We start from the raw sequence: 24,949 nt of genomic DNA, 5'->3' as shown, positions 1-24,949 counted from the left end.
CAGTATTCTGAGTGTGATGGATAAAATGTTGTGAGGCCTAGTTTTGACAATTATTTGCTCTATGAGTTTGCAAAAGGGATTTTCACTCTCCCTTGCTGTGTTTTCCATGAAATTATACAGGGTACATCCTGAGAGTCAAACTGAAGATAAATATGATTAAAGTAATCAGTAACATCTAACACTTGGTCCATTTCTCCAGATCAGACAGCCCCGACAAAGACAGTGGCTATTCATTTACTAAACTCTGGGAAAATTAAGATAATGGTAATTACCTTCTACAAACCAAAATACATGCACTCTAACACTTTTCTAAGTTAGCTGAAAGCTTTAGAAAGCTCCCCTTACAGAGATATGCCACCAACTTCTAACATTGTTCAGGAAGTTTACTGGGTGGTGCAGAACACCTAAGACATTGGTAAGCTATGTAAAGCATCAAATAATGTCTTTAGATTTCCAGCAAAGTGTATTTTATGAAAAACTGCTAATTCCAAGCAGCATTATTTAGGGATTTATTAAGACAACCTAAGAAAACATTGAAGCATCTAAAGCAGTCTTATGCTTTTAATCTGTACTTTCCAAACACCTAATTTAATTTACTTCAAAATCAGCAACAGCTACATCCTACATGGTATGAGATTATATAGTGAAATTTAGGCAAAGTAGTTTAATATTTTTCATGGTAATGAGACAAAAAATATCCCTAGGTCTAGGGACTGAAACCACCCAAAATATGAAAAAACCCAACCCTCAAAACTCCTATTAAAATCAAAGATTCAAACTGCAAACAGTACTATTCATTCCAAAGAAGCTCATTCAATACTCTATATATGTTTGCTCCATTTAAATCAGTTACAGAGAATCTAGTCCAAACTCAGGAAATAAAGAAGGTGTATTTGACAACTCAGCACTCAAACTCATGCCTTTTCTGTCACACTCTGATCACTTACAGAATCACAGAAGTGAAGGTTCCACCGAAGCACCTCAATCTTTCCAGGAATAATTATCTAACTTTTTTGCCCAAGCACAAGTAGAAGACCATGAGTTTTTGAAACTTACCTGTAACATGCCAACTATTTCCACTTTATTAAAAAAGATGAAAGAATGAAGAGTTGATAGCATATTTTCCTCAAAAACTGAGGGAGTGGGTAGGACCATATCTTGAATATATTGTACTCTGTATGTCTGATGTATTTTTTGCTTCAGCTCTGGATCAGAAATAGGTATCACCTCCTTAAATTTTGCTGTTTTAGTCAGAAATTCCCTGTGTTTCCGTGACTGTGATAAAGACGGATCATATTCTAGGCATCCAATTACGTCCATTATACATTCCTCAGAAAACATGACTTCAAAAAGTGCAGTTCTGTTCAAAAGGAAAATTCCCTTAATAATTTCGTACAAGTGGTGTAGTCCTTCAATGTTCTCCAAGTCTTCGCACACGTGAAAAATTTCTAAGAGCTTCTTAATATAACCCTCATTTTCCAGTGCTAGTGCGAGTTTCTCACGACGTAATGGGGAAGGCAGTGAAGATGCCACAAGTTCGGCGATTTCTTCTAGTCGGCTGAGTTCACAGGATGGCAATTCTAGACCTGGCGATGACATATCATCAAAGCGCTCCTCCTCAGATTCATCAACAAGATCCTGAGTAATATCGACAGAAGGGTCTTTGCCTTGAACCTACAAAATAAGATGTGTAAAAATCGGAATTTAATTTTGCTGCTACTTGAATGCTTTTTAAAAAATACCATTTCAAGAACCACACACTTTTTTTTTTTTTGCACAGGCAAAACAGAAATGCAAATCCAGTTTGACATTGAGTATAGCTGGTTTGGAAAATAAAAGGGATAAGGAGAAGTCTTCTTCAAATAGAAAACTTTACAGAACTATTTCTACATTAGACATTTAATTTTATTTACTTTCTAAAAACAGGAGGAAGAATAAGGAAAAAAGCTACATTTTCTGAGTACTTCAAATAAAAACAAATTTGAAATTATTAATATGGAAAGCAACTTTTTAATAGACTACTGAAATAAGCTGTTTGTTTCCAGTCTTTATTCTCTACAGACTGATTTTCAAATGCAAATCAGTGTTACACTACTCTAGTGATAGCTTTAAACATTTATCTATAGGCTATTAACTGCTCCTGATGCTTTTCAAAGCTTCCACTGCATCAAACAGAGAGCGGCCAGTCTTGCTAATTTTTCTGTTGCTTTCAGTTCTGGAGAGCTGCAAGTCAAAATCTGTTACCATACACTTTCTAAATACTCAAGAGACACAGAATCTCCTCTTAACAAAAAAGCTCAAACCCACACTGACAAAAGAATAGCAGAAAACTGACTGGCAGAAAAATAATGCACAGGACTTGCAAAGACCTCTCCAGAGGTACGAGGAAACTGCAAAAAGTATGAATTAGTAAAAAAATGCACAGATGCTTCAGCACCAGAGTGTATTAGCTTTAATGACATCTTAATTTTAGCATCTGCTTGGAGTCTGATATTTCAAATTCTGAGAGGCACTGCTGTGCAGAACAGTAAAAGGTGCTGTTCTTTTTAATCTTGAAGATTGGCAAAAAAACCCTGGGAGAAATAATGGTTCATTTATAACAGCACGCCTATACTTAGAATGCTGCTAAAACCCACATATTGTTCTGCTTATACAGCAGCCACCACTTTCTCTATAAACGGTATCAAAGCTTTCATTTCAGAACAAGTTTTAATGATGAAGGAAGCTTAAGATCTATAAAGTACACTACACACAAATACAATAGCATGGCCCCAAAACAGGATGTAAAGACACTGCTTTCCTACAAAAATACTACATCTTTACATGTGGGGGAGGAAGCTGGGCTTTTTGTCTGGGTGGTTCCTAAGAAAAAAACTTCCCCTTTTCCCCACTTTCCTTCTGTCCTCAGCTTTTGGTCCATTGACTGCTAAGGTTCTTGGAAATGTTTCTGCACTTGTTTACTACATGAGTGGATCATTCCTAAAAAAAGGAATAATCTATACACATGTAATTATGAAACCAGATTTCTTTTGCTTTATTTCTTAAATCTTAAACTTCAAAAGACAAAGTGGGGAGAGCTAGATGTTTGTTAAGAACAGAAAGAGAGTGCAGAGAAGGATTTAGAGTAATTCAGAGAAATCCCACATAATGAAGCAAAAAATTAAGAGAAGTTGTAGTGCTCAGAAGGGAAGAAAAACCCCAAACAAGAACTGACAAAGTGAACTAACATCAGTGAATGTATTGATTAAATTCTTTTGGATCAATAGTTAAAACCCAATCAAATATTATCCACAAACAACACTGATTCAGTGACTATACATTCACCTGGTTGTAGTGGTAAAATATATGTTAAAACACATACATGCGACATGTAAATTGTTTGATTTCTTAAAACATTATCTTTAAGGTGATAATACAGGAATAGCGCTATCTCCTACTATCAGATCAATCTTTCATAGCCTGGCAATATTTACATGGAAAAAAGTTCTGTGAGAGACTCAATATTACCCTCATCTGAAACAAAAGAATGAGAAACTTAGGAAGAGAAAGCTAAATAAAATACCATTTTATTATACATACCATATATAAAATTATATAGTATGGTATATGCTACAAGAAATACATTAGAAAACTCACTAAGAGCTCACATAAATTCTTCTCTCTACAATAAAACTTAGGTAATCTTTTCCCTTATGGCCAACCTGAAAAAAGTTAATTATGATATTGTAATGCAATTTTTTAAGCACTCATTTTGAGCTACACTTCCTTAGGCAATAATACAGCTAAAAAGTTATGTTTGGCAGAAAGACCTGAAAATGCTCTATAAAAATACCCAAGAAATAGATTAGGTTTGTATTAAATTTCTGGAGGAAGGAGAAAGTTTTCAAATTTAAAAATGCAAAATTTGGGAGAGCTAGCTAAACCTGTAGTTTTTACTTTCTATCTACTGTTTTTTAAATTCACCTCTCAGAACAGCCTAAACGTTTTGAACACAAACATTACGATGAATTAAGTTGTCTCAATCTTACATTCATCAAACTTACCTGACATATTTTTTCCCATATTTCATCACATCCAGCTTTTTCTTGGAAGCTAAGTGCCAAATCATAATTTTCAGCTTCAGACCACACAATCAAGGTATCCTTTAAAGAGAAGAAGAGTATTTTCAGGCGACATATTTCAGATTTTACAAACCCAAATAGTGTTTAAAGAGTAAAATTTTAGAATAAAAACAGCCTGATCCCTAATTATGACAAGACAATATTACGATACAAATACAACCATCACACTTTATAAAATTTTAACATGTTCTGAGATTCTTAGGAATAAAAACATTCCTGCATAAATCAGAACAAAGAAGTTCCAGAAAGATATAAGAAGTTTTAGTTCTTACTTTATGTGACCATAATATTATAAATCTCAAAAAGGTTGGCCTAGAACACACACTTCTACTTCAATACATTCTCTAATAAAATACAATAAAAAAAGCAACAGGTTTTGTGGGGGTTTATGTTTGGGGTTTTTTGAAATGTTTCAATTGGACCACATGAAATTGCATTTTCTATAGGATCAAAGTTACAATTTTTCTTTTCATTTTTGTGGGCCCCAGAAGACAGCCTGCTAACACACAGAACAGCTGTTTAAAAGGTAGCCCCAAGATGGCTACAAACCTTAAAGAACAGGAACAGCACAGTTTACTGCCTGGGAGTACACAGATCCACTACACTGAACAATACACGAGAGTTTTACTTATTCCAAATTACAATTCTGGACGGAAGTTTCACCCTAGATTTCTAGAAATTAGTTTAAACTGCGCTTAGCTATTTTATTACCCAGACACTGAAGCTCTCATCTGCTTACTAGGACAGTTCAAGAGTTTATCAGAGCCCTCAAATCACATGCAAAACCAATATATGAAAGTGGAAGTTGATGCTGCAAACAGCAATATCACACACTGATAAGGTATTCGATGAAGTAGTTTACAGAGAGTCTGCTGAATAACTCTTAGAATAATGAATAAACAATAAATTAAGAAGAAAATAAAATCAGCGTGGTTTACATGTATTGAATCAAGTTTTATTTTAAGTCTTTTGTCTTCCTGTAACAGATGAAATATAGCCACAGTAAAAACATATAGCCCCATGAAACCACATTATTTCAGCCAAGTGCTAAACCATGCATTTACTTACTAAGACAAGAGACATGAGAGTTTTTCTATTTATACATAAAATACAGAATTTTTACTTTTTTAAGTACAGATTTTGCTTATAGTGATATTAAAATGAATACTGACAATAAAGAGAAACCTCACATTTAGATTTTGGTATGCGCTTACTAGAAAACACCTTAAACTAAACTATAATCTAAACAGCACAATCAGCCAGCTCCAATAGGATTGTCAAGCAATACAATATAATCAATTTGCCATTACCAGAGCAGCTATACTGCTTCAGAGGCACTAATGGCTTTACCTTGTAAATGGCAAATAGTTTACCTTTTCCTTTTCCAAAGAGTTGAGGAAGAGGTGGTACACAGAAGAAAGGGATTTAGGAAGACCACCTCCAAAATACAAAAGGAAGAAAAAAATCATAATTAATAGTTTATTCTCTACAAGACAGGTCATGGTGCAAATACTCTGGTAATAACAGATTGACAGCACCTGGTACTGCTGACTCCAACAGAGCAAGAAAAATCAGTTTACAAAAATCTGAAAAGTGAAAGTCCCAAAAAAAAATTTTTTTTTGTTTACCATCTTTTAAAAGAGTTCGTACCCTACTGTAATATCAAGTGTAGGTACCAGGTTCAAATTCTAATACTTTTATCTCTGCAACTGTATTTCTACTGCAGTAATTTTCAAGGTGCTGTTTCCTAAGCTTCACACTAAGTAGTGCTTACTTAATTTAAAAACTCAAACAACCCTAACACTAAATTTTAAGTAGACTCTAGCAGAACTTGCAACATTCCCATCTAACTACATTTCCATTCAGGTGAAAGTGGTTAGATTTCTAAGTTACTCATTTCTAGAAGATCAAAATGTATTTTCTTCTTGATAAAGAACACAACTAACAAATGGGGAAATGACTAAAAGAACACTAGTAAGGACAGTGCTATTTACAGTAACTGCTTACATTTAATAAACGAAAGCTCTAAGTCTCTCAATAAAATCCAGCAATGGATCAAGAGAGAGGAAGGAAGACAGGCAGAGAAAAATGAAAGAGAAGACAGAAAAGTTAAACCTGCTTTTGAAAACTACTCACAGATGTAGAGAAGTGTATTTTGCCAGCAGCATTTTTTTCCCTTAAATAAGATCATCTACCACTAAACATGGAAGTTCACACCGCTATACATTGTGACTGTTTTTAGTTATTTCTTCTTTGGAAAAAAACCCAAAAAACTGCTAAAAGAAATAATTTAAGCAGCAGAACACTCATCTTCCAGTTTGTTTTATCAATATTAGAAAGGTACTTTCCAATTGCCAACATTAAATTTTGAAATTTTTAGTTTCTGTTGTCTTATCATACAAGAGTTTCATATTATGGCTCTTCAACAGAAATTTATCAATTGCTACTCTCTGGATCTTTAGTAGACTGTATTTGTTTATACAACCTTTCCTGCATCAAAGGGCTTTTAAAAAAAGAATTCGAAACAAAAAGCATTTCACTGCTTTTTGAATACTATACAGTCGACTATACAGTTTGAATAATATACAGTTCTGTTTAAGTTTAAAGTCACTGTTAAATGCAGACAGTTATGACTATAATTTTATGTTGTTAATTCTACGAAGTTTATAATCAGCAGAAAGAACAGTACAAGTCTTATACATGACTGAAGAAATGACTGAAGGAAATTCTAGATGGAGTTAAAGATAGAAGAACACACCAATAAAAGTCTACTTTCTGCTTATTTTATTGAAAGAAATCTTTGTATGTGCTTGATCTGACATCTCCTCAGAGTAATTTGAGTCCATTAACTACTCTGGATCTCTCAGCTGTGGAATAGAACAATGTGCTGCTTCTAAATGTCAAACAATACTTCTTGAAACTCCAGAAAGCAACTGAAATTTCTTAAGCATGCCTACTCCATTCCAAGAAAAAAACAGGAGTAATGATAAATACACATTGTAATAGTGGATATTGATTGGAGAAGTAAGGAGGTAAGTCTTGCACAGTACACCTTGATGAGCATAAAACCTTCAATTTTATTTGATTCATAATAGCAGTTCTGGCTCAGTTGGATCAAAGACATGTCTTTTATTTTTGCTTTTCATACAAAATATTAGCATCTATACAAGGAAATGGACAGGATAATTAAAACATCTAAAAACTGTTTTTATATATCTCGTTGTTAAACAATTAAAATGTGAAACAGCAGTATTAAATCATAACTACACTGTGTGAACTGTCACAAACATGGACAAAGATTTTTATCATTGAAAGAGCTTATATTGAGTGTTCTGCAAGAATTCCAGCATTCTAACTCCTCACATTTTTCAAGATGCATCACAGTTCTTGGCAACATCTTTTTTAAACAGGATGATAATCAGGAGCTATTTATGTAGAGTTCATGATCTTATTCAAAGATTGAAAAATCATTTGCTGCTTTCCAAAAAACTATTTTGACATTAGTGCCAGTTGGATGTGTCATCACCATCGCAGCTCATACAAAACTTGCTGTCTCCTTAGGACCATTCATATGAATTTGTTTTCTGTTATATTCATGCTCATTATGCCTGCACAGATAAAATGAGGTTAAAATTTAACCGAGAGTTCTAAGCATGGCCTCTTTTTAGGGGACCTATGTACTTAACATTCCCATAAAGAGGTATCAATAATTTCTAACAGTGGAGGACAGCTTTGTACACTCCAATTCTTATAAGGGCACAGCCTGAGGCAGAAATTCAGCATACAATCAAGGATTCCCACGCTGCTTCTCTCACTGCTGGCTGCATCAAGCCCACATGAAGCAAGTTCTGGTTAGTCAGAGGTCCAGAAGCACTACTGTGTGCTACAGTTTCATTTGAGACTTCATGCCTCAGAAGCTAACCTGCAATAATTTAACCCAGGAAATAGCAGCAAATGCACTTAGACAGCGTTTAATATCTACCCTATGACTTCTCATTTTTTAAACTACTGCCAAAAGGTCTCTCACTTTCCTCAAGAGTAAAAAGTTGTTGATACTTACTATCAGCCTAAAGTTCTCACCACAGCACTCTCTAAAAGTCAACTTTTACTTGATGTTAAATCACTTTTATTTAACTATTAGAAAGCAGATTAGCAGGTTTGTTTTACAGCACTCACACAATCTCCAAAGCAAGCTCTGGCATTTCATCACTAAGAATTTCAGAGCAACAAGTACTCACTTGATTCTGCCGTGACTTCTTTCTTAACATGATTAAATTAACAAAACTGTTACCGTTGACAATGTGGACTCTCACTGCTGTTCATATCCTGGGAGAACACTAGACTTCTCTGTCGCTCCAAAACATTCTCTTGGCATCCCTACGAGATTTAGGCTACACTCAACAAGTAGTGACCCCCTAAATTAGATAAGTCTTCCATAAACTCTTGCTTTCAGTCTTAAAATGCAAATTAATCTCTTCCTATTAGCCTTCACATGGTTCAGGCCTATGACACTTTTCTGGCCCACAGAAGGTTCAACACAGCAAGCCTGTTTCTTCTCCTCTTGGACTGCCTGATTGCTAGTTCCTTGTCTAAGCCCTTATACTGTTTACAGTCCCAGACACTTCCCTGGACATGCCACATCACCTTTCAGCACATCCCTATCTAAATATTTACAATCAAAAGCACAGCTTCATAATTTCAGGTTGCTCTTTATTAAATTAACTACTGGCACTACCCAGGGTTTTTAAGTTAAATATATAGTTAGTGTGGTAGGTTGTGGCAGTATCTTCAAGCTAAAAAAATCCACCCAAGTAATGTAATATAAAGTTTAAATTCTGCATTTGGTTTCATGCACTGTTTCACTTAGGACTTGGTTATCTGGATGTGCTAACAATTTATTCAAAAAACTGATTAACATGTCAATGTTAAAGGCATACTCAGACTGTGTTCCACTAGCTTCTATGAAAGCTCAACAATCATACATAACTTTTCAGTCAGTGATTTCATAGCTGCATTCCCATGAATCACATGGAATAAAATAATTTTATTAGCTCTGTAGCAGAACCTTGACTCATTTGCCATACTCAGCAACAGCAGAAGAATCAGAATACACAGGAGAATAAACATGAAGAAATGTATGTTAATTTAAAATAGATGAACTGGCCCACCCCAAACCCAAGAGCAACCCACCCTTCCCTTGTTTACTCCCTCACCCCACAAAGCCACACACTTTTCCTTACTGTCTTAGCTACAATATAGACAAATTTTATTGAAACAGTTTCACTGCTGCCTTGCTTGTCATGACAGCCAGGGTATGAAGTTCATCTTCTCTGAGCATTGTCAGTGCCTTTTCAAAACTTGGCTTTTTTATTAATAAATCTGCTCTCCATTATTAAAGGATAGCCACCTTCAAGTTACATACCTAGTAAACAGTACTCTGGATGAATTTAATTAATTGTGAGGAACTGAAAGAGACTACAATGCAAAGGACACAAGACACGTCTAGTGCAGAGGCAAGACTGTAGGTGCAAGCTGTAAACAACTGAAGTCTTCCTTGTATCAGACACAGAAAGGGATCTGATACACACTTCATCACTGCATTACAGGATGCACAAGGATGCATCTAAAAAAGCTGAGGATACAAGCCTTTACTATTCTATTTTAAAACATTACCAAAGTATATTGAAAAGCTATACCCCAGTCCACACCCATATCAGGTTTCTTCCTAGAAAAATGCTATGTGTAGAGAGGGTTTATTAATTCTTTAGGGCTGCATAGGAAGAGGTGAGTTGTCTTAATACACTAGCACAATTATTCATTTTCTGAATAAGGATCACTTGTTTAAGAACAGCATCTTTTTCACTAACATTCTGAAATTGTAATGCCTTAACCCCCCCTCAACCCATGATTACAATATCTTCTACCTTTACTAGAATATTAAGAAAATAACCAACAACAGAATAGAAAAACTAATTATTCCATGGGTGACCCAACAATGCCTTGTATAATTAAATTCCACTTACTAAACAAATTTCCTTTTAAGCTGTATGCTACTACTTACCCAGTAATTAAATCCAGTATATGCCATGGCAAAGTTATAGGACCATTATTGTAACATTTTAAAATAAAAACACCAACAAAACTTAACACAGAGCTGTAAACAAGAATACAAATCAGGTGCTCATGTGGCTGTACTGTGCATTTTGCTTTTCTGAAGAACTTTCTGCCTACAAGTAGTACCTAAACATAAAAAATATTAAGTCCTTTTTTTGAACCACAGGACATTAGCTTCTCAAGTTTTTTCTTTCTAGCTTGTTTTCCTCATATGGCTTCCTTTCTTCTAGTTCTAGTATACGTAGTGATGAGTTTGCCAGAAAGTCCATGGTTCAATGCATCAATCAACTTCCACTGGTAGCAATTCCATGTTGCAGAATCAGATACATAGACCTATCTTTTGAACACACAGCAGAAAATGACTCTTCATTGTGACAGAATAATTTACTTGACTACTGAAAAGGTAGTTAAAAGACTGTCTATGCATTTCATGTTTTAAGGAATTATTTCAAACCTCTAGATGGCAGGTAAGTCTGGGAAGACTGGGAACTAGACTGCAAACTGAAGTATCTCAGGCTGATGTATAAAAAAATGAGTCCTGCTCTCAATATCTCTCAAGTATTCCTTCCCTCCAAAGGTAGAAAGTTGTATTTACTACCACAAAGGGCAGTCACTGCTTTCAATACTAAATACCAAGAAGTATAAATCAGACAACTGGGACAAAATGACACTACAAGCTCAGCTTCACAGGTATAGTTTTTGGGGGGTTTTTTGGTGGGTTGGTTGGTTTTGTTTGGTTTTAGTTTCCATGGATGTTTTACACACCAAGGGAACAGATGCAGCAAGGCAAACTTGTCCTCAGGTCTTCACACTAGCATTTTGATAAATAATTATCTAAGCTATGCAGTTATTAAAACACACATATGTACCATGAGACTGCATAATTTGTGATATCAACAATTACCCAGACCATCTGTTTCACACTGGCACTAATAGTGCAGCATAGGTAGAAGGTTCTTTCACCAGTGGAAGGACTTCACTGTATCACAAAGGTATCTATAGGCTTCTTTTGTTGAAGGATCCAAAGCAACTGGCATAGTAAGTTTCCCCAAGAGCTTACACATTATCTCTTCTTTCTTCCAACCACAAATTGTTTTGGTTAGTCCAATAAAAGATTGTTTCTTCTTACAAGCCTCATGTCAGCCTAGACAAAAGAACTCATCCATTTATTCCATTAGATATTCAAAGTGCCCACAAGCTGAATGCTGTGTCACAGTAGAAACAGATGTGCTGCTATGGACCCCTTAAAATAGAATGGAGGTTCACCCTCACAACAAAATTCTGAGACAAAAGTCTGGTAAGATCATAATACTACACAGTTACTTTGAAGTTTTAAGTCTTAGATTTCCAGGAGATTTTTCTTGAAATTTTCTAAGTGCAACTACCAATGGCAGGCAAATTCAAAAGCAAGTCTTCTATCTCAGGCTGCAATTCCTCTAGTAGTGAGGTGACCAAAGTGGCCTTCTGCAGTCAAAGATCTTGCTCACTCTTCCATCTCAGTTCCACAAATGGAACTTGTGCAAGGTGTCTTGAAATTTCTGCCAACATAGAGTTACCAGTTTTTGAAGAGGGATTTAAAGTACCAAGTTGATTTTCTTGTGATTTAGTAAGTTTAAGCCATTCAGAGTTCTAGGAGCAGAGCTGGAAAAGAACCTACTCTTCTTTCAGCTGCTAAGCTCCAAGCTTTGCTCATAAAGAATCAGGTTTAAACTCTGAACTTGCCTTTTACTAAGGGAAAGGATAAGTAGGCTTGACATGAAACAGGCTTCAAAGCAGATTTAATACACACACCAAGGAACATTTGATATTTCTAGGGCTCAGGGTGGAGCTCCACATTCAATCTGTACTAGAAACTGGTTTGCTTAAGTAATATGAACAATCCACTCGTAAATACAAATGTCTGTCTACATAGCATTTGAAAGCTTTAAAACCAGCACCTCTCCTTCTCCAGCAGAGAGAATATACAATGCTGGTCTGCTGAGACAGATTAATGTTTAATATTTTTATTTCTCTAACCATGTTTTCACAATGACCAGTACTTATACTGACAGGCATGTGTGGCAGTTTGTACCAGTCTTGCCATTTATGTCTACTTGAAGTAGGTTTCATGTCTGATCTGGCATAAAGACTATTGATACAAAGCTCACCTCTCAATGCTCTTTGAACAGATTTAAGACAGCAAAGCAAGTTTACACCAGATCAGCACTTTATGCCATAGAGCTGTAAAATATTCAGGGTCACTTCAGGAGTTTTACAGCTGAAGTTACTGTATCACAGAACCATGACCTCAAGCTAGTCAGGATTACAGCTAAGACTTACTCAGCTTAGCATTTTTGCTGGTCTTGTCCTTTCTTACTCCCTGGAATTGATTCTCCAGACCCACATTGGTCTTATCAGTTTTTCAGTATGGGCTGCTTAGATGGTACATTATGAATTATATCAAGAGACAGATACAGGTTCAATTTTTCAAGGAAGGGTATTTTTAACGCATACTACCTCTCCCCATTCAGTTCAAAATACAATCCTACAAACAGCTGTAGAGACACAACTACTGGGACTGCCTGTGAACAAAATAATATTTCTATGCCTATAATAAACTATTGAAGCTGAAAGACTATAGAGTGTTTTAATACATTAACTGTATCTGACAAGATTTTAACAAGTCTGAGCTGACCAAACAGGCAACAAAATACCATCTGGTTCAGCATTTTTAAACCTCTAAGGGCAACTCGCAGCATCCATAAAACAAGAACAGCAAACAAAGTACAAAACCTACACAGTTCACTTCTCACCCATCTCAGGAGCATTCTTTAGGGGCTCACAATGCATGGCTAAATTAACTGAAGCAAGGTGCTAACTACAGGTGAGAAGCTGCTTTAACGCATACAGAATCCTTTGCAGCAGTAGTAACCCATACCCACCTTCAAGTAAAAGACAAAGGAAGATTAACATGTAAATAACTACAAAGCCTTCTAGTCTTCCCTTGAATAAAAATACATTTAAAGTTATAGCATCTGATATATAAGGAAGAAAAAAGAAGCCAGATGATACTAAGTTTCAGACACTATAACCCTCAGGAACCTCAGCTGCTTCCTGATTTTCACAACTAGGTTTTGCCTGTCTCTTCCAAAGCAATTTCTGGTGCAAAACAGAGCACAATTTATCTGTATAACTTCATAAAAAATGCAGAGAAATAGCACACGATCATATAATGCACAAAAACAGTGCAAAGTACTTTGCCTATTTTTGGCACAAGAACATAAAATACAATTTGCAATAGAGGCAAAAAAAATTACTATATTGCTACGCTATTGGTTGTATACTGTTAAAGAACCTGCCTTTAGACATGAGGAAAAGAAAAGTATGTTTACCTGTTGCTTCTGGTACGCAGTGTTCGGATTAATTTTGGACTCCAAAAGAAGAGAGCCTGGAAAAAAAAAAGTTCCACTTATTTACATGTGCACTAAAATTTTAATCTCCACATGAATTTTCTGATCACTCTTTACTCAAGCAACAATAAGTCTCTTAAGCCCTATCCTTGAGCTTATATTTCATTGGTCCCTCAGAGATATTGTTCACACAGTACAGAATAATTAAGAGTGCTTTGAGGACTGAATTTTAAACCTTTCTTATTCTGAGTAATGACTTTTCTGCAGAAAATTTCTTAGAGCCAATAGAGTTTGCAAGTCAAGCATATCAAAAGCATAACAACTGCATTCCAGAGATTACCTGTGGTTGTTTTGTGTGAAATTTGTATTTATGTGGTATTTGTTCTTAAAGGTTAGTTAAAACACTTATTTTCCTGGGAAGTGTATCTAGAAACTAATGCTTAGAGTAGTAACTGTTGTGACTGCTTATACCAAAACACTTCACACAACAAACTCAGAACAACAACTTCACAGCATTTTACTGATGTAAGACACTGAACAGCAATTCCATTCTCATGTCTGTGTCTTCTTTCCCTTCCTTTTGAGTGTTACCATTATTGTGTCTAATTTCAATGATCTGAAGGGTTGATCTATGCAAAAAAACCCCTTAAAACTGATTTTATTCTTGGACCAATCACTTCCCTCATCCACCTTGCCATTTGTGGCTAGCACAGGTCTTTCCCATGAGAATTTTCTCCTGTATTTTATAAACAAAGATAAAGTTTGGATGTTATGAAAACAGTGTCTCGAGATTTGGACAGTTCAGGCCTGGCCAGTCAGGCCTAGGGGGAGGCTTCTGACTGACCAACCTGGGTGACCTCTGAAAAGTCTATATAAGTTGGAATGAAAATAATAAAGCTTTTTTTTTCTTGCCACGCTGAGAATCCGGGTCTTTTCTAGCGGTTCAACAGCAACAGCCATTCAGCTGCACCAATGCCAGTGCATGACTTAAATTTACACATCTGCAGAGCTTCACTCATCTTACACGAAGAAATAGTGATAAATTAACTTGCACTGCCAAACGTATCATTAAAACACAAGGCTGCAAGCACCCTTTAAGTGGCATTTCTCCATGCACTTACCTGTTTAAATTTATTCTTTAAGGAAAGTCCAAACTTTCTTTAAGAAAAGTGTTAACTTCTGTTGCATCACTACAATTCTAAAGCAAACATATTACTAGAATATGGGCTGCTCTCCATCTGTTCATCCCCTAGCCTGGACTGATACCAGGGGCTGCCCTGACCCAGGTGCAGCACGTTGCACTTCATGAGGTTCACAAGGGCCCACTTCTCTTGCTTGTCCAGGTCCCTCTGGATGCTATCCTATCCCTTGGGCATGTCAACCACACCACTTCAGCCTGGTGTCATCTGCAAAACTGCTGCGGATGCACTCGATGCCTCTGTCTGACACTGATGAAGATGTTGGGTTGGGGGAATGTGAGGGAAGAGACTGAAGAATCAGATCACAGAACTTCACTTGCTCTAAGACTGGTGCATCATTAGAGAATCACATAAATATCAGAACATTCTGTTGTGTGATAAGAAAGGTTACTACTTCATGAATTTAGAAGCTTTAGCAACAAGTTTTATACCCATTAGCTTACTATGTGTGTGATCATCAGATACAATTAAGTAGCTTTTAAAAATTAATATACCTGTGATGGCTGCTTGTTCCCAATTTCTAAATCTGTTGTTCTACAAGAGGCAGCCTTCACCAATGATAGAAGAAACTATGTCCCTGTCTCAACTGCTCTTGGAGTAAAAGCTGTTTACAAACTCAGATAAAATACAACAATAAAACTGAAATAAATATGCCTCGAGGGAAAACAAGACACAAAGTAAAAGCTCTCTCGCCTCAAGCCCAAATATACTATTCATTCTTTTTTTGAGTTTTTCCAAAAAAGAAAATTTTTCCTTCTTTGCCCTGCTCTGTTACCAAAGCAGCTTAGTCGCTTAAGTGTAACCACACAGCTAGAGAAAAAAATAATCACAAGCAGGGCAAAGAAGGAAAACATCTAAGATGAGGTTTATGGACAAATCCAATACATGGCTCATACTTTGGCCATAGTCTCGAGCTTAGACTTTTGGGTCTGCCTAATGAACATCTACAACCAGCACTTCCTTTTCCATTACAATCGTCAGCTACAGAGTCAGTCTTGCTTTCGAAGCCCCAGCTTCTACTACATGAAGTTTTAGAATATTATTTGTGCTATTAAACTGGCTAACTTCTAGAAAGTCTTTACTATCTAGAAATATTTAATACCAGCAAGTATGAATTAGAATCTTCTAAGAATCAAAGGTAATTGAAAATTTCAACATTATATTTTAAATGCTGAACACAGACCTACAGACACAGAAATCCCAACATCAGAATACCACACTTAACTTGAATGCCATGATTGACAAAACGCTATTTTTTAAAAAATGAAAACAATTGAATGCAGACACTAGAAAATGACTTCTTTACAAGACTTATCAAAAAAGAGCATTTCTTCTCTACTAAACCTGTTGCTTGCAGGAAAGACAAATCAAGCCTTATAATGCTTGAATTATTTCTCCCTACCATGATTCAACCTATTCCTCACCATTTTGGACAATAATCAGAAAAATATTGATCTAGAGATAGAAACATACTGAAGGGTAAATTGTGCTCTCAATCTAATAACTGCCACAAATCCATTCCTCTGGAGAATATGATGCTCCATTTGCGCAATAAGTTCCCCAAAAAGGGTTCAACAAGTCAAAAATCAGTGACTATTCTACTAGTTAGTTTAGTGAGTTTATTTCATACACTTAGTTTTACAGGATCAGGCCCCTTCCTGGTATGAGGCAATGTTAAGTCTCTGTTACTTGCATCTGGAAACTAGGCAGCAGTAACAGGTATCTGAAACACAAATATATTCTTTAGAAAAAGGTTACAGAAATCTAACACATCACAAATAAACTTCTCCTCCATTAAAAGTCATTATCATTTTTCTGAGATGCTTTTGTCATAAGCATTAGTTTCTATGTAGGTACTTTTCTGTTGGTGCTATCCTAGCAAAATATTAAGACTATCCTGTCTATTTTATAAAAACACACAAACAAAATTTCATCTGCACTGACCCAATGACTCTATTCAAAGTCAGGTAAGACCTGAAAACTCACCTTAATACAAGCTATGTTTTTAGCAAATGCTCCAAAATTTCACAGATCCAGTTATTTTTAAAATTACAGCCTTGAATGAATTTGTAAAGGTAACTGCAAAACACTGGTGCCAAAAAATAACATCTGAAATCATCTATAAAAAAGAAAACTGATTTGCAGAATTCTGTTACCTGCCACTGTAATACAATACAGCACAGCTAGGGGTTTTGTTAGTATAAAACACCACTCTGTGCTGCAGAAGGAATGTGTGTATAGGGAAAGACTTGTTCAAAACAGATTACATACATATATTCAATGCTATTTTCAATTATCTTCACAGACATCAAATCTCCCAATCCAAAAGTCTTAAATAGCAAATTTGCAGATTTGTTTACAAAGATGTGTATGGAAGAGACCAGTTAATCTGGAACATTGCTCATCTCCTATCAAACTGTTAGATGGAGTCTTCCTCAAAAGCAGAAAAAAACAGTGCTGGTCATTACCCCTCACCAGTACAAACATGTTTACACTTAAAGTTTCAATTCGAGAGCTGTTTCTTGCAAGATGCACACAGAGGTTTAAGTTCTGCTGCAAGCTAATCACAGAAACGCAAGAAAATAGCACAAACCAAGGTCCAAGAAAGTGTTCTACAATTGCAAGAGACTATTCCGGAGTCTAAGACACTTCTGGAGGATCAAACCCAAATATTAAGGAAAGGGGAGAACCAGGAGAATTGAAACAAGAAACCCCCACTTCATCCTCCCTGGTGCTTTTTTTTCCATTTTGATCTAAGATAAATACTGTGTTGCTTTCCTAAAAACAAGCCAATAAAATTAGTTTCTTAAGTTTAAACAAGGTAAAACAAACTAAAGCCAAATTTGTCTAAGCCTTCTGCTAGTCGTACAGGTTTACTGATAGCTGCACTACAGAAACAGCAAGGATGGGTGCTTGCCCTGTGGCAGAAGTCATTAGCATACAGACTTCAGAACCAGCAAACAACAACCTCTGAATGAAAATTATGAGATTTCCTAAAAGAGAGTTCACAAATATGGCCTGCAATGGAGGGGATAACTTTGGCTTGTCAAAAAGTTTAGATACAGGACTAGTAATATTAATTAAAGGTTTAAGCCTGCAAATTAACACAAATTACTTGAACAGAAATGTTCACTTTAGAGGTCACTTCAGTCATCTGTGCTCAGAACAAAAAAAGGTGATCTGAAACGATGAAGTAAACCCCAAGAAGCACAAAGACATTTTAAGAGTAAGGTAGGCCACAGGCAGCCTAAAATACCATGTCACAAATGGGTAAGAAACCAAAGGCTTCTGATTACACACAGAAACTCACATGGTAGGTGATAATCGGCAAGGAAAGATTTCACTATCGCTCTGCTGCAATTTAAGTAGAATACACTGCAACAAGGAATCACACAGAATAACTTTTCAGGGTTATAAATAAAAAGTGAATAGCTATTAAAGTGTAAAAAAAATTACAATTTCATGCTTCAAAGCATAATATACCTGATAGGAAAGCAGTTTATGGTATTTCTGTTCTAAAATTGGTTACTCCAAATTGCCTGCAATGACTCTTAACAGTTTAGTGCCTGGGAACATTAGACATTCAGCTAGCAACACAAATCACTCATCTGCTCTCAATTACTTTCTTTTAAGATGGTGTTAAACACCAGCACAAATTTTAAAAAAACACACCTACAGATAAAATCGCCCTTTTATTCAGTTCTTATTCCTCCAATTCCAATAGCTTACCTTAGATGTGGCATACTGATTGTATTTCCCTTATCTGAACACCCTGACTGTGCTATAAAATCTCAACCACTTGTAAAGCAGCCTATTACACCAAGTCACAGCTGCAAAATCCAAAAATTGAACTACATGCTAGCCCACATGGTCAGCCAAACAAACCTCTGGCAATTCTGCTGTTGATCTGTGCATAGCCAAACTGGCCCTTTAACAGGAGTGGGAATTTCCCCCACGCATAAGGATCTACTGCTCACATCCCCCCGACCTCCCCAGCTCAGGAAATGGAGCCTTCACCTTCAGGCAGATCCCGAGGTTTTCTGTCAGCTTCCTGGAGTAAGTCAGTAAGAACATGCCAGTGTGCACAGGATGAATCTCAGCTCAAAGGCTAGGAAAAGCTGGTTTAGAAATGCAGGAAGGAAGAAGTTTCATTGTGGAAAGAGGAGGAGCTGACAAAGAAAGACAATACAAGAATGCAATGGAAACATGGAGGCAAATGGTGTATAGGTCAGATTCGTACTGCTTGTATGTCTTTGATAACTGGGGAAAAAAATTAAAAATCACAGTCAACTACTTCATTTAGTTAAAAGAGCATGCAAGGAAACACACATTGCACAGTATATAAAACACAGGTCTGGCACTACCTTTTTCCAACTCATATACTCACATGTAAAAATGACTATTTACCTTCAAAATTAGCCCTCAAACAATAGACAAGGGGAGTAAACAAAATAGAAATCAAACTTTATGAGGTGTTTACACGAGCAAGTTAGAAAAACTAGCCTATTAATAGAGCCCACATCTACCCAGGACTAACACTACCTACTATATTAAGAACTTTAACTCTGCATATTATTCAACACTTTGAAGTACATGTATGCAGTTTGAGAGACATCTAGAGTGTGCATCCTACCAAACAGACATCTGTGTATTAGGTGCAATCAGTAAGTTTGAGAAAGTTCTGCTTTGATTAGAGTATCTCAGCTATGCAACACAAAGCAATGACTTTATTTTAGTTTTTGTACCAGTTTGTATCCTCCTTCTTACAACAAATGAGCTGGCAACAACAAGAGTCCAACTCAGGCTCTAATCAGTCTCAAGCACACATATCCCCCTGAAAGTTAATAAATGGATTTCAGTTGAAACGAGCTATTTCTTCACAAGCAGATTAGGAACTGCAGTTCTTTTGCTTTCTTTTCTAAAAAGAACTAAAAAGAAAAAAAAAAAATCAGGAAATTGTTAACGTGTAGGAGACATGACAGTTTTTAAACTCGACCTGAACAGCCATGTGGGCAGCCAGGAGAGTATCTACGACAAAACATACTGTAAAAATTAGCCTAAAAATTTAGTGATAATCTTTTTGATTCCCTCCTCATGTTGAAATTAAACTAAATTTATTTCCATTTTGAATGTTTTCTCTTGTACTATGAAGTTACTCAAAGTTTAAATGCATCTTCCTCATTGTAAAATAAATAAAAATCAGTTTAACTTTTTAAAATTTAAACAAGAAACTAAAAGACCTCTCTGGGGGCTTATCAGAAGATCAATTATCAAAATCCTGTTCAGATGACTGATTCCTCCATTTCAATTTATGATCTTTGCTGTAGAGATTACATATTGTACAGTTTGTCAGAACTTTCTCAAAAAGGATTAATGATTCTCAAGTTGCTTTTCATTCTACTTCCTACAATAAAAAAGCTTAATAATTAAAATTACAAGGTCTGTTGACAGTCACAAGCTATAACTAGATCTACAAGTCACTAAATCCAGTAGCTATACATCTAATGAAGTAGTAAGTCACGTGCTGACAGACTTTAAAAGCAAAATGCTACAAGCTTGATACTGTAAAGTATACATTTTAAAATATACTCTGATCACAGCAGTCATGAACTCAAGCAACAGTCACGACTAGCCCAAATATGTAGCTACAGGACTACTCAACTTATACTATTGACTTGTGTTGCCAGAAAACGTGAAAGAATTTCATAATCCATCATTTTAATTTGTTTTCAAGAAGACCTAGAACTGCTGAAGGACTGAGAACTCCCATTCCATTAAAAAAAATGCATCTCTGAAAATGCTGTTCTGTCTACTGTGTTGTCTATACTACCGTAACAACTGTACTTCGAAAACTGTTGATAGCTGTTAGAATGTCTTACACAATTCTAAAAGCTATCAAAGAAAAGGACAGGAGGAAAAAGAAGGGTGTTAGCCATCCAACAACCTTTTAAAAACATGTATTAAAAGCCAAGATCTAAGGTTTGAACAACGATTTTCATGAGGTGATCGCTTCCAGAAACATCCAGTGATCAGTTTTGAAACTAGACCACTAGATATCCAAACCCACCCAAGATTTGTAACCAGACCTGAACGCATTTTGCATGCAACACTATGTATTCAGTGTGAACCAAGTGCCTACTATGCTCACACTTAATGGCAATCTTCTATTTCTTTCACTTAGCCTAGCACGAATGAACCTTGGTTATGCCTACTTGCTTTCAGGAATACCATCTGAATTATGCAGCAAAACATTAAGGCAACAGACACAAAGCTACACCCAGTTCCTTTTCTGGGTAGGACGAGGAAAGACTGTACCTTCAGCCGTACACACTTACCATCACTCTCTGCCCTGACTAGCAGGGACATGCCCTTGAGCCTCTCCACGTAGCAAGAGGACACATGCCCTGTGCCTCGATCATCCCACTGGCGGTCCTCATTTAGCGTGTAAACCTTCACCCTCCGCCGGGTGTCCGTCATCCTGCCGCCTGCCACACCGCAGCCACCACTCTGGCTCGCAATCGCTGGGGGAGCAGAAGGCTGGTCGGGGGCCAGGCCCCCCTCGGGGGAGGGGAGCGGGAAAGAAGGGAGCAGCCCCACACGGGCACGCCAAGCAAGGTCTTCGTACTCCTCTTCAGTGCCCCAACGGGATCCTCATCGTCGTAACAGAGGGTAACAGAGGATTGGGGAAGAGGGGGAAACAAGAGGTGAAGATGTGAAAAGGGGAGCTGCTCCTTCAGGTACAGTCAGACGCTGCACAAAAGGCGAGTAAGCCTAGGCGGGGAGAGCCGCAGAGAGAAGAGAGGCTCTTTGAAGGGCGAAGGGCAGGTAGGAGAGGCTGTGAAGAAGGGATCCCGGAGGAGAAGGGGATCCGCGGTAGGAGAAGCAGCGGCGGACAGCAGCCGGCCCAGCGTGACAGGAGCAGGCGTCCCTGGAAGCCGGAGCCTTGCTGAGGAAAGCAGGGGAGAGGCTGGTGAGGCCGGAGGGAATCAGAGGAAGGGAGGCGGGCGGGAGAGGGGCCGCTCGCCCCGGCCTGTAGCCCGGCTCTATTGTGCAGCAGCTGCCCAGGCCCGAAGCCCCTCGCTCGCCGTCCGTCAGCGCGGGGCTCCAAGGAGCCGCCCTCCTTCCCGCCGGGGCTGCCCGGGGCCTGCGGACACTGCCCGTCCCGGCACGGGGTGAACGGCCAGCCGAGCTCAGCGCCCCGTCTTCCCCATGGGCTCCGGTCGCAGGCGGCGGCTTCACTCCCAGCCTGACTCCGCCGCCATGTTCTTCTTCCTCCTCCTCCTCCTCCTCCTCCTCCCGGTGCTGCGGCGGCTCAGTCTCGACTCCCCAGCGCGCCCTGCGACGTGGCTGCGCTTCCAGGCGCTCGGCGGCCCGGCCGGCCGGCAGAGAAACGCTATGCCCTGCGGAGGGAGGGGGCGAGCGGCAGCGGCTGGTGAGGCCCAGCTCCCTCCGGCCCCGGCTCCGCCTCAGTCACTGCGCGGCCGCCATCTTGGTTTCACCTCTCACTGGAGGCGCGGGGTCTCCCAGCCAGCGGCGGCACGGGCCACCCGCCGGCATTTAAAGGGCCAGCGGCCCGCGCGGGAGGCCGTGGCGGTGCGGTTAGAGCGGCCTGCGGCGGGCGCCGGCGGCCCTCGGCTTTGTGGGGGCTTTTTGTTTCTTTTCTTCCTCCTGTCGCACCTTGATTCCAAACTTAAACAGCTGTTGGTTGAATGTCTGTTGGATCTCCGCAGTCATCGATGGGATCAAACAATTGCAATAACAGACAGAAGCTGTCAAGTCTTCTGCCACTGCTGCCACTTCTGCTACTGCTGCCAACATCTGAGCATATGTTTGACAGATTTCCCTAAAATACGTGAAAACACCGGTGTTTTTGGGACCCCCCCCCAGCACCACTGCAGAAGAGAGTCCATTTCACAGTACATTCTAGATACACAGTGTACTTGGGAGCTCACTGCAATATATGCTCTCTTATTTTGTGATTTCCAACAAATACTGATAAATGTTTATCAAAGGGAATTATACAGAGGGTGGTTTGAGCCAAAACCCCAGATTTGCAGCTTTCACCTCAGAATTAGTTATGTGTCACAAGCAAGCCTCTAGTCAAGCCCTGTTTTCCTTTGTCCATCTTCTGCTTTGTTTGCCCTGTGAGAAAGACAGTGTTTGGCTCCAGGATTGACACCCAGTTTCCTGAACAGGCTCCCCAGGGCACAGCAGCAGCCTGACTGAGTTCAAGAGGCGTTTGGACAACACTCTCAGGCACATGGTGTGACTCTCGGGGTGTCCTGTGCAGGGCCAGGAGTTGGATTGGATGATTGTGAAGGGTGCCTTCCAAATCAGAATATTCTGTGGTTCCTCATGTGCCCAGACAAAGCCGTTTGGCCTTTGCTCTGATGCGCAAGGGCTGGTTAAGAATACAAGAGCATTCGAGAGTGTTGTTTGGGTGCCTCTGATGTAGCTGAAAGTATGTTGTGCTGGTTGTTCTCAGTGTGGTGTCCTTGGCAAAAGCAGCAACAGGTTTGAAGAGATTCCGATGTCTGAGAACTGTGGATTGTGGGTCTGTCTGAAGGGGATCCTCTGCACAGCATGTGCACAGAAAGATGCTCGTTACCTTCAATTGGTGCCCTAGGCAGCTCTCCAGGGGATGTTCCTGGGCAGGTGCTGTGCCAAAATTTCCCTCAGGCCAGTCTGGAGATGGATTTTTGGAACTTCAGAAAAGATTGATGTCACTTAGAGAAAACTCTGTAGGACCGTTATATTCACGTACAATTTACAAATTGTACCCTCTTGTGGCCATCAGATTAAGCAGAGACCACACTGCTCGCTGCAGTTTTGATTCTTTCTATTTTTTTTCTTTTTGTGAATTGAAAACAATAACTTAATCAGATTTCAGTTTGCATAGTTTGCTTTATGAAAATTTTGGGCTCAGCTTCTTTTAATGGGCCTTGTGTTACTTTGACATCAGTCTGATCAATGCACAGTCCAACAGTAGTGTCCACTTGTCAGGTTTTAATCCAGTTCTTGTTATATTTGGCAAGGAGTTTTATTTTTTCAAATATTTCTACCCCAGTCATTCCAGAAAAAAAGGTTGGGCCTTGAGAGCAACTTCCCATGCTGGAGAGCAGTTGTGAAAGAAAGAAACATTCCATTTATTTTTCTTGGAGTAATGAGTTAGAAAGCAAGACTGTCAGGTCACACCTCAATTCCTTCTCTCAATTTCTAGAGGTTTGATAGTTTGTGTCCAGAAGGAAGTATCTTCAGGCATCACGAGAGGCTGTTATTAACTGAATTAAAAGCTTTAGGCCCCTTTAGTTCCTGTAAATAATAAAGAACCTTGCCCTGACAGAGGCTTTGACCCACTGGGAATTGAGTAATAAATTATGAAATGGAGTATTGAATACAGTTTTAAACTTTCATATTCACAGGAAAGTAACTAAACATGGATGCATGTAATGGGAATAAGCCTAAACTGGGTTTACCATTGAATGCTACTTTCTTGCACAGCAGTCAAGACTAAAGCACATGATAACTTTTTCTTTCTGTGTCTCATAATAATTCTGGGAAAGAAAATTGCATCTCCATTATGAAGAACTTCAGGTCCCATATTTAACTTTGGTCCTAAAGCATTATAAGAGTTCCTAAAACTACTAGCTAACTATTTTCTGGCAAAAAAAAAAATACTAGGGAAACTAACAACTTCAGACTTTATGTTGGTGAAAATTATTTCTAGAATGAAAGTCTGTGCTTGCCTGAGTATATAGATATGGCTATATTCAGTATGTGCAAACAAAGTTACAGTCCATACTACACACACCTATGGTCACTGGCTATGCCTTTGTGTTCCCAAGACACGTATTCTGACTTGTGCCCCAAAAGTTGTGGAAAATGAATGACTGAGTGAAAAAAAAAATTACGTAGAAAAATTGTCGTAGTAGGGAGAGTTGATAAAGAAGAAGACATCTATAAAGAAGTCAGAATGTTGTGATCAAGAAAGAGGGGAGATTCAGAAAAAATACCTTTCTAGTTTAGTGGGGAAGCAAACACAACAGCTTGAAAAAAATACATACAGTTGAGAGAAAGCAAACCTAGCAATCATTACAAGTTATGAAGCACAGAAAAAATTAATAAG

At 38.2% G+C, this 24,949-nt stretch overlaps 1 protein-coding gene across 2 annotated transcripts in view; it reads right to left on the bottom strand.

Moving 5' to 3' along the window:
• The window catches only part of PPP4R3A (protein phosphatase 4 regulatory subunit 3A), a 42,188-nt gene extending 20,888 nt beyond the window's left edge, over positions 1–21,300 (bottom strand). The window contains exons 1-4 of one of the 2 annotated variants that reach the window (XM_085061540.1): positions 21,159–21,300; positions 13,607–13,662; positions 4,044–4,142; positions 1,057–1,674 (exon numbers count right to left, since the gene is read on the bottom strand). In XM_085061540.1, coding sequence (XP_084917666.1) covers positions 1,057–1,674; positions 4,044–4,142; positions 13,607–13,662; positions 21,159–21,300 — 915 coding nt within the window. Of the gene's footprint in view, positions 1–1,056; positions 1,675–4,043; positions 4,143–5,494; positions 5,515–13,606; positions 13,663–21,158 lie in introns of those variants that run through there. The other variant, XM_085061541.1, reaches the window with a different exon arrangement.
• Between the last annotated feature and the right edge of the window lie 3,649 nt (positions 21,301–24,949).

The sequence above is a fragment of the Lichenostomus cassidix genome, chromosome 5, assembly GCF_008360975.1.
Source record: "Lichenostomus cassidix isolate B80296 chromosome 5, HeHo_3.0, whole genome shotgun sequence".
NCBI lineage: Eukaryota > Metazoa > Chordata > Aves > Passeriformes > Meliphagidae > Lichenostomus > Lichenostomus cassidix.
This window is presented reverse-complemented; position numbering and strand designations above follow the sequence as displayed.